This window comes from Haliotis asinina, chromosome 1 (assembly GCF_037392515.1).
Source record: "Haliotis asinina isolate JCU_RB_2024 chromosome 1, JCU_Hal_asi_v2, whole genome shotgun sequence".
Classification (NCBI taxonomy): domain Eukaryota; kingdom Metazoa; phylum Mollusca; class Gastropoda; order Lepetellida; family Haliotidae; genus Haliotis; species Haliotis asinina.
The window spans coordinates 57,825,281-57,839,156 of NC_090280.1; the positions used below are offsets into that span (position 1 = coordinate 57,825,281).

General features: G+C 39.8%; 1 protein-coding gene across 18 annotated transcripts in view; it reads left to right on the top strand.

Annotated features, from left to right (window-relative positions):
• LOC137294944 (neurofibromin-like) overlaps positions 1-13,876 on the top strand; it is an 85,060-nt gene that overhangs the window by 55,497 nt on the left and 15,687 nt on the right. For 13 of the 18 annotated variants that reach the window (XM_067826202.1, XM_067826169.1, XM_067826210.1 and 10 more), the window contains 16 exons: positions 410-574; positions 1,342-1,443; positions 1,870-2,007; positions 2,477-2,539; positions 2,665-2,782; positions 3,827-4,010; positions 4,937-5,024; positions 5,982-6,068; positions 6,544-6,663; positions 7,120-7,237; positions 7,824-7,964; positions 8,653-8,909; positions 9,718-9,779; positions 10,246-10,360; positions 11,128-11,247; positions 13,538-13,618. In XM_067826202.1, the coding sequence (XP_067682303.1) occupies positions 410-574; positions 1,342-1,443; positions 1,870-2,007; positions 2,477-2,539; positions 2,665-2,782; positions 3,827-4,010; positions 4,937-5,024; positions 5,982-6,068; positions 6,544-6,663; positions 7,120-7,237; positions 7,824-7,964; positions 8,653-8,909; positions 9,718-9,779; positions 10,246-10,360; positions 11,128-11,247; positions 13,538-13,618 (1,959 nt within the window). The remainder of the gene's footprint in view (positions 1-409; positions 575-1,341; positions 1,444-1,869; positions 2,008-2,476; positions 2,540-2,664; positions 2,783-3,826; positions 4,011-4,936; positions 5,025-5,981; positions 6,069-6,543; positions 6,664-7,119; positions 7,238-7,823; positions 7,965-8,652; positions 8,910-9,717; positions 9,780-10,245; positions 10,361-11,127; positions 11,248-13,537; positions 13,619-13,876) is intronic. The other 5 variants (XM_067826233.1, XM_067826249.1, XM_067826290.1 and 2 more) reach the window with 1 other exon arrangement.

Sequence of the window (13,876 nt, forward strand, 5' to 3'; positions counted from 1 at the left end):
ATTAGCCAGCATAGTGAAACAATTATCGGGGCAAGGGGTTTTATGTGTGTCACTGTTGACTTTCCAATGTTGATTATGTTGCTGTTTCAAAAAATCAACAAGAAAATTAGCCAGCATATTGAAACAATTAATGGGGCAAGGGATTTTACATATGTCACTGTACCTGAGTACACTGGCAATTTTAAAGTTATTTCCACTTCAGTGTATTGGATGTTGCTTATGGTACGTGATATGGTCTAGACATGATATCTTAACTGGACACTACATTGTTGCTGGAAAATATGCTGACTACAGCATAAAACAAAGTGTTAGCCTCTGATAAGCTGAAATGCTGAGTGATTCGAACCCACTTCTTGCTCTTTGCTTGTCACACTCACTCTGAATCGGATTGTAATGTCTTTCTTGACAGAACAACCGGAAGCTGAACTTCATTGATCATCCGGCTAAGTTGAACGAGTATATCGAGCCAGACCAGCAGAAGTTGCCTGGGACAACAGTCTCCCTGGAGGAGGACCTCAGGGTGTTCAACAATGCCCTGAAACTTTCTCATAAAGACACTAAAGTTGCCATCAAGGTAGGCTTTGATAAGACTCAGGTCAGCATTTATTGACTTCTCCGAGATGCTTTAGGAAACAATTGAAGGTGGTGACAGTGGTTTGTTTAACAATGAAGTATATGTTTTGATCGTCAGCTGTTTATGTACCATGATGCTGTATAAATTACCTCCCTTAAATTGTTATGGCATCATTGTTTTTTACCTCTCAAGATCATTCATGCCAATATAGATAGGGAAAATAGTTGCCTTTAGCTAGTAAAGCAATTGAATATTATTCGCTGGGAGAAATTATGACAAGAGGATGTCACCCGTCTCTAATTACTGGGGTTCAAATTCTGAAATGACTTTGAACATGAATCATGTCTGCTGGGATGAGAATTTTGCACAAATCCACAGAATGACTTATATTTGATCTTGCTGGTGTCATTCATGATATATATTATATTGTTTCAATTAACACAACCCCAAAGATGCCCAGCACATTTTCTTCGTTTTTCACTCATACCCTTTCTCATCCCTGTGTCTGGCAGATGCTTGTCTTGTCTTGGAGATCTGGGTTAGAATTGGTACTCAGCAACACATGCTTGTTGTCAAAAGTGACTGACTGTCATCATATCCAAGCTGTGTAGATCGATGCTCATGATGTTGTTCACTGGATTGCCTGGTCCATAGGCAATTATTAAGAGACTGCTGGCATATGACCGGAACAATCAAACAACTATGTCTCTTTGTCATCTCATGTGCATGTGTTTCCCAGTCCAATTCATGTTTTATATGTGTTCTAGGTTGGTCCAAATGCCATTCAGGTGACCTCATCAGAGAAGAGCAGAGTGTTGGGACACCAGGTCCTCCTTAATGATGTTTACTATGCTGCTGAGATAGAGGAGGTGAGTAGTCTTTACAGCTTTGTGGTGCAGTGAATAGTGTAAGTCTGTTGAGTAGTATATCAATGCTTTGATACCCGTCATCATGTCAGAAGATGTTACTTGGTGTTGCCTTGTCTATGTGAGGTATCCATGGTAACAGTCTGTGTGAGGTATCTATGGTAACCCTGTCTTTATAATTCACAAACTGCCATTATACAATAATTATTATATTATTTTATATTGCTGAGTTTGGTGTTAAGCACCAAACAAATCATAATGTATATATCATGGGTTTGTTTCATTTTGATTTGTGTTTTTAGAAACTTCCTTCATCCAAGTGTAATTATTCCTGACAGCAAAATCAGACATTGATTAATTATGGCATCAATGATCAGCAACCAGCTGTGATCGATTATATCCTAATACAGTGCTTGTTTTGTCTTCCAGGTGTGTCTAGTAGACGACAATCAGTTCACATTGACTATAGCCAATGAGAGTGGCCCTTTGTCTTTCATACACAATGACTGTGATAACATTGTCCAAGCCATCATACATATCAGGACCCGCTGGGAACTCTCACAACCGGTAAGAGCTATGTCCATCCAGATAGCTTAACAGGTGTTCATTTGTGAGGTGCTGTGGTGACTATTTACTGCAATTTTACGTGATATTGTGGTGAATAATTACTATTTCTTATGTTGTGCTCTGTGTGACATTTCTATGTCAGCTATTTCATAAGTGATACTGCTCATAAATACATTTTTATAACAATCAGGTTTCAACTGCTTGTTACTGAATTTCCAAGAAGTGTCAGTGAAAAGGAAAAGTTTTACAAGATGACTTTCCTGACTCCTTCCTATTTGTTCATTTGAAATTGTGTTTTATCACTGTTTGTCAGAAAAAGACAGTATTGTACACAGTGGAATGTGTATTTTTATGTGTCACTCATCTTTGACGTAATCAACTTATCACAGACAGTGGGATAACTGTTGATATATGGGATAACTGTTGATTTGTGGGAGAAATCTGTTACAATATGGGTTACCCTTTCCAGGATACTGTGGCAGTTCACACGAAGATCCGCCCCAAGGATGTGCCCGGAACACTACTGAATGTGGTGAGTGTACATACATTGTCTTTAAGTTATAGAAAGACTCTCACTTCAGTCCTAAAAGTAGATGCTATTGGTGTGTGGATATAACAATGTATTGTGTGATTGGTATTGTATTTGTGTGTGTTCAGGCTCTCCTGAATCTAGGCAGCTCGGACCCTAGTCTCCGGTCAGCTGCCTACAACTTGCTGTGTGCTCTCACCCAGACCTTCGACCTCAAGATAGAAGGCCAACTACTGGAGACCAATGGTAAGAGTAACCTCCCTTAATTGTCATGTACAGGCTCCTTACAACAATGACCCACATACACTCCTCTCTGAAGTATTGTAAAGAGTTATCTCCCTTATTTACTGATGCACCAGCCTTGAACTGTTGACAAAATTTTGCTTGAATTTGTGAAACAAAACCAGAAAAAATGATATGCGATGTTTTGATGTAGATTCTAACATTGTTATGAAGCAAGTGAAGAAAGTGTTAGCATTTACACAGAAACTTCACATCTATTGCAGTTGTCAATTCATAATAATTGTTCCTCTTCATCATACCAGCCTCTAAATGTGACTTCGAGGATCTATACGCTGAATAACAGTTTCTTCCATTTACCCACTTCTTTCTTCTGCTGAGTGACCTGTGAAGGTCCAGGGTAGATTAGGCCTTCAGCAACCCATGCTTGCCATAAAAGGTGACTATGCTTGTCGTAAAAGGTGACTAACGGGATCGGTTGGTCAGCCTTGCTGACTTGGTTGACACATGTCATCTGTTCCCAATTGCGCGGGCCGATGCTCATGTTGTTGATCACTGGATTGTCTGGTCCAGACTCGATTATTTACAGACCGCCGCCATATAGCTGGAATATTGCTGAGTGTGGGGTAAAACTAAACTCAGTCACTCACTCACTTACTTCCGCAGTGTAACATAGGTAAAAAAAGACGCAGCATGGTTAGAGATTATATACTGTGGTTCAGTTTTTGGCTTTCAGTTATTTTGTGAGTTCCCTGGTTATTGTTTTGTTATGTTTTGTTTAAAATGTTAGTATATATTTATTTATGTATAATGGACACAGAAAGTTAGGGATATTGGTATTTTTATGACTGATATTTTATCAGTGTGTCAGTGAATAAATACATCATTAGTCATAATTTCAAAATTTAGAAATATCCCTTACTTTTTTTGTCCAGTACATATTATTTGAAGGGGGAACTTGATGAGCTCTTATCGTTGAATTTTGGGACTACGATGTGTAAGTTTAGCCTAAATTATTGACTGACTCATGTATCTGTGTTGTGTGTTAAGGTCTCTGTATTCCTGCCAACAACACCATCTTCATCAAGTCCATCAGTGAGAAGCTGGCAGAGAAGGAACCCCACCTGACGTTGGAGTTCTTGGAGGAGTGTATCCAGGGCTTTGGCAACTCCAACATCGAGATGAAGCACTTGTGTCTAGAGTACATCACACCCTGGCTCCCAAACTTGACTAGGTACGGCCACAACAGATGATGCTCTGAGGATACCTGTTTGTACACAGCAACCAATGCTGTGTTGGTCACTGGATTGTCTGGTCTGGTCCAGACATGAATAATTACAGACTGCTGCTATACAGCTGAAATATTGCTCAGTGTAGTATAAAACAACGAAAAAGCAAACAAGCAAACCAATGCTGGTTGTCAGAGTTGACCAAATGGATCAGTGGCTGGACACATTGACAAGGTTGATGTCACATCTTTGTACCCAAAAGCAGTGGATCATTGCTCATGATATCAATCCCTGGGTTTTCAGGTCCATACTAGATTATTTTTAGCCTGCTGGTTTGTGGTTGGATCGTTGATGAGTTGGTTTAAAGTACTACAAAACAGTGTTTCATTAATGAAGAATGGTGATCAGGAGATAAACTTTGAGACAATTGTGGCACATGCCTTGCAGCATAAGCACATAACATGAGAAACTTGAAAAGTTTTATGTCACATAGTATGTGCATTTTATGCATGTGGCGTTTCAGAAAAACATTGCCAATTGTAAAAATATCACTCCCTCATATATTTATGACTTAATGGATTGTTTGTGGTTCCTGGGGCGGTGGGGTAGGCCTAGTGGTTAAAGCATTTGCTCGTCACACAGAAGACCCAGGTTGAATCCCCACAATGTGTGAAGCCCATTTCTGGTGTTGCCTGCCGTGATGTTGCTTGAATATGCACTCTTCTGAGTGAGAACTTTGTCTAAGTATGGTATGGTGGCTTTCTGGGTTAGCAGTTCAAAGAGAAAGCACATGCACAGTCACAAAGACATGCTCACTGAATAGCTGTAGAAGTGCAGTAGTTTTGAACATGACATTAATCCTGGTTTTACCTCACATCACTTTATCAGTGCATAGATTCATGCCTTGTAACCATTTGTGTCTATTTGTCAGGTTCTGTAAGCAGTGTGATGAAAACAAGAGGCAGAAGGTGGCTCTTATACTTGACAAACTCATCACCATGACGATAGAAGAAGAGGAGGTGAGCAATGACAGTCTTTAACCAGTCTCATGCCTCTTTGGGGCAAACTTGAAATTGTGTAAGTTTTCTGATGAACAGATCTTTTCATCAGTTTGAGAAGAAGCAGACGTGTAATGATTGTTGGTTTGGTTGAGGTAATTATCCTGAAATATTGTTGAACTGTTTGTTGTAAAATAAGTTAATGAAATAACAGTTACGTGTGTTCAAACAAACATGCATTCATGTATGTATGTACTTTAGTATGAGGTAATGAAGCATCATTGCAAAGAGTAGCCAAGATAGAGGTTTCATTTCTTTTGGTGAACGTTTTGTAAAACTAAACTCTCACTTTGATGTGTAATGTGTGATCTTGTGTGCGAAATGTGTGATCTTGTGTGTGTAATGTGTGATCCTCTATGTGTAACTTGTGATCCTGTGTCTAATGTGTGATCTTGTGTGTGTAATGTGTGATCCTCTGTGTGATTTGTGATCTTGTGTAATATAGGATCCACTCTGAGTAATGTGTGATCTTGTGTGTGTAATGTGTGATCCTCTGTGTGATTTGTGATCTTGTGTAATATAGGATCCACTCTGTAATGTGTGATCTTGTGAGTGGAATGTGTGATCTTTTGTGTATTATGTGATGCCCTCTACATGTAATGTGTGATTCTGTGTGTGTAATGTTTGATGATCTTTGTCTTATGTGTGATCCTCTGTGTGTTATGTTTTGATCTTGTGTGTGTGTAATGTTTGATGATCTTTGTGTGATCCTCTGTGTGTAATATGTGATCTTGTGTGTGTGTAGTGTGTGATATTGTGTGTTTAATGTGTGATCAATCCTGCGTGTGTAATGTATGATCTCTGTGTAATGTGTGATCTACTGTGTGTAGTGTGTGATCTTCTGTGTGTAATATGTGATGCTCTCTGTGTAACATGTTTGATCTTCTGTGTGTAATGTGTGATCTTCTCCCTTCCCAGATGTACCCATCAATCCAGGCCAAGATCTGGGGCAACATTGGTCAGATCGGTGATCTCCTCGACATGGTGCTAGACAGCTTCATCAAGGTATGCCACAACTAGTAAGGTTCTACTTCCAGGGAACAGGTGATGGTGACCCATATTTTGTCTTAGGAATAGGGTTGTGTTTGGCATTAAACTGTGTCTAGACTGATACTTTACCAGGGATTCCAGGTTGTGTAGATCCTAGTTCATGTAGCAGACAAACAAGAATTGGGTTTTTAAAGTTAGAACCAAACTAATTGTTGACTGGGTTATTAAACAACAGCAAATTATAGAAAAATGTCATCAGTTTGGTCAAAATTGTGTTTTCTTTGTTTTTAATTTTCTTCTTTTTAAGGAAATGTGTAAATTTTGAGACCCATGTGTCTGGAAATTCATAGTATCATCTGCAGCAGATCTGAGCAAATATCAACCTCTTAGGAGATCAGTATGCATGCTTGAGTTAATTTCTTTATCTGTGCATAAATTGTTGAGTAAGATATATGTTTGACATATGGTATATGAATTGCTTTGTTTTCAGAGAAGTGTCACAGGTGGTTTAGGGTCCATACAGGCTGAGATAATGGCAGACACAGCAGTAGCGCTCACCTCCGCCAATGTGCAGCTGGTGTCTCGGAAGGTCATCGGTCGCCTCTGCAGGGTCAGTTGTCGTTGGCTATAGCCCTTGACCAGATCATGGGATTAGCTGCTTAATTGAATATGTGGTTAATTTGAATTAGGTCCTGTGAATATCCTTCATCTCTCTACTGTGATCCTGTATTTTGGCTGTGTAAATATTTGTCAGGTTTTCACCAAAAGTCCATCTCTGTGGTCAACTATCCACTAACAGTTGTGCAGATAACAGTACTCTGCTCTGATGCTTTTGTACGAAGCACAAGGTGGTACACCAGACTTGTTTCATGTTTGTGCTCGGATGATGTGGATAAGAAATACAGCAGCACTTGTGATGGAATTATAGGTCTTCAGAGCTTTTGTAATTGTTAGTATTAAGTGTTACCGAAGAAACTGACTTCAGCCAAGTTTCTTATATGATGTAATAGTTCAGAGCACAATGAAAAGGCATAACTTGATGCCGGTTGTTTTTCTTCTCCTTCAGCTGATAGACAAGACATGCACGTCCCCCACACCAACTCTGGAGCAGCATCTGATGTGGGATGACATCGCCATCCTGGCTCGCTACCTCCTCATGTTGTCTTTCAATAACTCACTTGATGGTAAGCATTTCACAAAATTGATCCCTCAGATGTTCGCACTACTGCATTCTACCATTAACTTAAGGACCAAACATGCAAGGATCAACAAGTTCACATGATCATATTACATACTTTTCCCATTGATTTCAAGCCAGAGTTGTGCAAATCAGTTTTAAGTCTGGGATTTTTATCTGAAACACAATGTTTTTTTTAATCAGTGCTGTAAAACAATTAACATTCCTTTTCCCTTTCACCCAATGAGGGGCCCTGGTCTCAGCAACCACAGCTTGTCATGAGAGGCTACATGATCAGCTCATCAGACTAGTTTACTTGATTGACACATGTCATCGTATCTCAACTGGAACAATTGATGCTTATGATGCTGATCACTGGATTGTCTGGTCCAGATATGATTATTTACAGACAACTGCCATATAGCTAGAACATTGCTGAGTGCAGCATTAAACAAACAGACTCCCAAAATCACAACTTGTAGGTTAAGGGACCCAAGGCCAGGCCAAATTTTCTTCCTGATATGTTACTAGTGTGATTGGTTTGTCAATTCTCGTGTTAGTAAGATGTACTAATGAGCTTCCTTCTGTTTCAGTCGCTAGTCATCTTCCATTCCTGTTCCACATTGTCACACTGCTAGTCTCCACGGGACCGCTGTCATTACGGGCGTCCACGCACGGCCTCGTCATCAATATCATTCACTCACTCTGCACATGTTCACAACTACACTTCGGGGGTGAGTTCAGACCTGTGTCTTTCATAGAAGTTTTCATCTTTAGATGCTGTTAACTTTACAATACTTTTGGTAGCCATTGTTTTCAATACTAGTGGTTGATTTCATGGATTAATCTTGTCTAAAATGCCCATTTACTACGCAGTATTCTCCAATGCTTGGTTAATGAGCATATGATTTTTCACACACTCTTATTAAATTACAAATTGATTTTAACATAGGATATGTTTTGTTATCTGAAACTAATGATATTATTACAAGGATATATCTTCGATACCAAGCTATGTACCCTCGTCAAGTCGTATTGAAAATCTCCATCAATGGGAATTTTTTAAACGTCAGTATTTTCTTAAATTATACTTTGTATTCAAATGACATAGCAGATGCTTGGTTCTCTGCTGGTGCTTTTGTAATTACTTTACATCGTCAAAGAGATAATATTTTATGTACAACTACTGACATAGAAGCGTTTATCAAAATTTTCTTCCAGTCTGGAATTATGTACAAAACTTTCGACCAAACAAGTGGAATAGATAAATCCTTATATGATACGTCATGATATGGTGGTAAGGTCTGATTGTAATTATTGATAAGTTAGCATGCAAGTATGATTTCAAGTACCTTTGTCCTGGAGTCGCAGCACTACATGACCTGACTCAGTCTTTAACAAGTGTCAATATTCCACACACAGAGAGCCCAAATTCAGACAATCGATCTCTCTCCCCAGAGAGCACCCTCCAGGTTCTCAAGCTGAGTCTGGCCGAGTTCTCACTCCCCAAATTCTACCAGCTGTTTGGGATCAGCAAAGTTAAGTCTGCGGCTGTCAGTGCCTTCAGGACCAGTTACCGACCTGGGGACAGGTCGTTCACAATGTCCCCACCGGAAAATGAGAAGATGCCTCTGAGTTCTCTTGAGGCCATCGCTGATGCCTTGTTGGAGATTATGGAGGTAAGAATGATACTAATGAAGGAGGGATTTATAAGTGTGTTGGGGGTGAGACCGTATATTGCAGGAGTGTGAATGAATTTAGTTTTATGCTGCTTTTAGCAGTATTCCAGCAATGTCATGACAAGGGACACTGCAAATGGGATTCACACATAGTGCCCTGGGGTCTTCAGTGAGATAAATGAACACCTTAACTATTGGGCAACAACACTGCCCCTTGCAGGAGTGTTGAGGATGAGGCAGCATATTCCAGGGGAGCCAGGATGAATTAAGAAGATTTGATGGGGTGACTGATTACAGCGGTGCCTGTGTTAAAGTGGTAGGGATTACTGACAAGGATGAAGGGGAAGAATTACAGGGGTTGATGTGTGGGGTTGAAGCAGAGATTATGGGAGTGCTGGGGTTAGTCGTCAGCTTCAGTCACCACTTGAATGCTGTTTTTGAAAGTAAGGTTCTGGGATGAAGGAGATGGAGGGCAGAGAGAAGGGTTTGCAAAGTAGTTAATACCACGCTTCTTGTGTTGTTTAAGACTGCTTCATGGCACATACATACATGTCTGATATCTGCCAATGCCAGTTCCTTGATGAACACTGTTGTTCCCAACATTTCTTTTTGATGTATTCAGTAGCTGGCCTATTCCAGTCCCCATGAGGTATTCCCCAGACTCTTGTATGACGTATTCTGTACCTGACCTATTCCAGTACCCGTGAGGTATTCCCCAGATTCTTGTATGACGTATTCTGTACCTGACCTGTTCAGTCCGCATGAGGTATTATTATTTTATTTTATTTTTTATGTTATTTTCTCCCAGGCATGTATGAAGGACATCCCCAGCTGTGAGTGGCTACAACAGTGGACAGACCTTGCCAAGAGGTGAGTAACAACTTCAGATGTTTCCTTGGCAGTATGCTGTAAAAAGTTATTTAGCTTGCTTCTGATTGATGTCGTTTAAGTGATTGCATTTTGTTTGTAGGCTGGTTTAGTGGTCTTAATCTGGTGGCCACAATGACCCTTGATATTCTGCAAGGAAGTGGTGCCCACTGATCGATAGGGTATCTCATGTTTACAATGGCTGGTGGTACAATGGCACAGTTATGATCTCTACTGATCAATAGGGAATTGGATGGCCCTGATGGCTGTGATCATAAATGTATTTGCATAGGGATCACCTTATCAGACCAACCAGAGGTGCTCATTTTTACAAAGAGAATTTGCCACAAAGTCTAGTGTAATTATGATGATCACTGTGAGATTCATTCACTTATATATCCAAATATAGTCCCATAATGTTGGTTCCTATGGATACCATTTCAGATTATTGATGGCTTCTGTGTTCCAGATTTGCATTCCAGTATAACCCAGCCTTACAGCCAAGGGCTATTATAGTGTTTGGGTGTATCAGTAAGTCTGTGACTGACTCCGAAGTGAAACAGCTCCTTAAGATCATGATGAAGGTAAGTCTTGCATCATTGTGTCATTGTAGCCCATGTACAGCTTACTCCTGATTCTGATTCAGCCTATGTTGGCCATAAAAAGTGACATAATGACGTGTGTCGTCAGACTCAGCGACTTGGCTGATCTGTACTCACAACATCAGTCACTGGACTGTCTGGGTCGTCCTTGATTGTTTCAAGGTCGCCATCATATAGCTGGAATATTCCATGTCAAACAACGATAACATGTCATCATGCCCTTTTGAAGTGGATTTTGCTCTTTACATCAATCACTGGATTGCCTGATTTGAAATTTACAGACCATGATCAGGCTGCTGGAATCATTTGGCCACGTTTGACATGAACTATCTCAAGTTTTGACATGCCATTAAAAAAATGTAAGGGATATTGGATTTACAAGATTGATAAAATGCAAGTGATGTAGTTAAGGAAGTAGCAGGTGATAAAGAGAAAAAAGGGAAATGTGACAATTTATTCCATTCCTTTGGAAATGTTTCATCTGTATGGATATATATTACTTTTTCTCATATGCATTGGCATTGGCTAGTGGTATGCTTGCTAAAAAGAATGTCCCCAACGTTTTTTGAATGGTAGATGGTGTTTTCTCTGCCATTATGAAGCTGCAATATTGCTGAGGGTGGCATGGATCAAAAACAAATACACAAAGACAACATGGTCACAGATGAACAGAAGTCGTAGTGTTAGGATGACTTTATGGAACAAGGCCCTTGCCCTGATAAAACCGCCCTGATTGCTCCCTTCTTCAGGGCCGTCCTCCCTATTCCTTGACCTTCACCCACACCTGTACTCTGCAAAGTTTCGGCGAGAAGTCTGACTCCCTTCAGGACCAAATGGGCCCCCGACGCACCCAGCCATCGTGCATTGAGGTACACTGTTACGATGTGGCTGTCTCGTCATGGTCTAATACATGCTTTTGTTTCTCTTTCTATTGCAGGTGTTCAAACCTTTTAATTTTCAAAATACATGGAGCTTCCCATGTCCGGTAATCCTTGTTGCAGTTTCTGATATATAGTTCTGATCCCGAGTCTTTGCTACTCTGTTGTTCTCTCCGTTCCCCTGCTTCAGAATGATAGTTATTTTAACGCAATATTTTCAGCTCCTGGTCTGTAGGACTGGGAGCATCTAGTATCTTGATCGTCCCTTATTCTGTTCTTGATGGAGTTGGCCATTAAGGATTCTCTTACTGCAGTATTTAGCAAAATTCCATCAATATCACTGTGGGATAGGTAAAGAATGCATTTGACACATTGACCCCATGTGGGGAATCGAACCCAGGGTTTGGGCTACATGAGCTTACACTTTAATCATTATGCTAACTCATTTCTTGATAGAAAGGACATGGAGAGTGGTTTTGAAGGTGCATTGAGCTGAACAAACACAATTACTTCTCTTCTAAATGCGATCACCTTGAGCATGTACTAGATACATGGATATGTGTGCTATATAAACATACTATAATAAAAATTGTAATAATAGGTGCCTCCTAAGTATCATTACCATAGGCAAAGTGCTTTGATGACTTGATCAGCAGACGTCCCATGTAAATTTCTTCAACCAATAGCTTTACTGTCATTTAATGGATTGTTTTCAGATTTGAGTAATCTCTCTTTAGTTATATGGAGGTTGCACTGCACAATTTGATACAGATGTTGTATTTTCTGCAAGAATAATAATGATTAATTGCTGTTCAGCTGATGTTGGTACCTTGATTGTGGCTGAGTAACACATGAATACCAACTCAAACTCCAAAAGTGTGATGGCATAGTTTTATGTTGTGGGACATGACAAAACAATGTGGTGAGCTACAGTACCTTTGTAAACCAATTTTAGGTTAGAATTTGGTTTTGAGGATGTTTTATTGAAATGTCCCCCATTAATTCATTGCTAAATTATTGGAGCAAGTCCCACTTTGAGTTTAGGTATGTGCACCGAGATATGTAAAGCTGTCTATCTAAAGTAGTTTCATTGCTGTGGTGCTGTTATGGAGTTTGATGTTGTTTTGTGGCTTATAACAGTGATTGGTGTTTAGCTTATGACTTTGTGGTTGTTGTTATGTAGATTCACAGTCTGTTGCATGCCTATAAAATCATTATCAACTGTTCGTAAAAGTTCATAATCCATGCCTTTTAATTAATGTATATTAACTGCAAATTATGAACAAAATTTGATAAAGTGTCTTATTGTAAAATGTAATATGTGTGTGTGCCCTGCCATGCTTTCTCAAGGTGTCTTAAAATGATAAATGGTTAAGTCAGGGTATTTGTAAATTTCCACGTGTTGAGTGCTTGCCTTCTCTCTCGCTCGCTCTCTGTCTCTTGCTCTCTCTCTCCTCACACCCTCCTTCCCTTTTGCCCTGTTTCTCAAGCCCTGTTCCTTCCTCACCTTCCTTAATAGCTCATGCCATCAAGCCTCCTCCACTATTTATTTACTTCAGAGGGGCTATGTGTGAACCTGATATCTGTATAACTAGATAGAATTAGTTAACCTTAAGATATATATATGTATACAACAAAACAGTGATGGAAGTCACATGGTCAGACAGACAAAGAGGTGTTTGGACAACTACAATCTAAACTTGCCAGAAATGTCAAAATGTTGGTGCATTGTCTCTCATAAAAACATGTATCTGCTTATCAAGTCACTGTAATGTAACAGCATAAGAGTTAGATCATGTTAGATCTTGTTCGATCATAGGCTGTTGAGTTCACAGCTGTAGACTTGGTCACATTTCATATAAACACGTCAAAGGACACAAACTGGATGTAATGTAAACAGATATCACCTGACGTCATGATCTGAACTGCTGTTGGATCTGTCATGCTGTACATCTGGATCACATCATCAGTGAACAGCCGCCTTCGATTGTCTTGTCCCACTCAGAGGCCAATATTTGCTCAAAGAATGAGTCATCTCTTTAGAAATGATTAATTTCACTAAAGAATTTCCTCTTTCATGTTTAAAAAGTCATAACTATGTAGATGTATGTTTTGTTTCACGGTCTTATGAAGAGAAAAAGGCGTCTTATCGGAATACAGTATTAAAAGAAATTAGGTTTTTAAAAGAAATCTGTTTTGACTATTTTAAATTTTTCACCCAGATTACCTACTATGGACACTTTGTATAAAATTCTTCAAAAATCCACTGTTTGTTTTGCAGGCCCTGGAGTCGTACACAGACCTGACATTGATTGAAGCTGTTGTCATGTGTCTAACCCGTCTACAGCCCATGCTCAAGGCGGTGAGTTCATCTAGTTGATTTCTTGGCCTAGTGGATAATGTGTCTTCCTGGAGACTTGGTGGTTGGATTTGATCTCAAACTGCACTTGGGTGGTCGGGTTTGATCTTAAACTGTACCTGGGTGGTCAGGTTTGATCTCAGACTGCGCCTGGAAGGTCGGGTTTGATCTCAAACTGCACCTTATGAGGCATAGTAAGGCTTGTAAACGAGATGGAACTTGATATCCTGCCTGATGGCCAAGAGTAAAACTGTCATATCA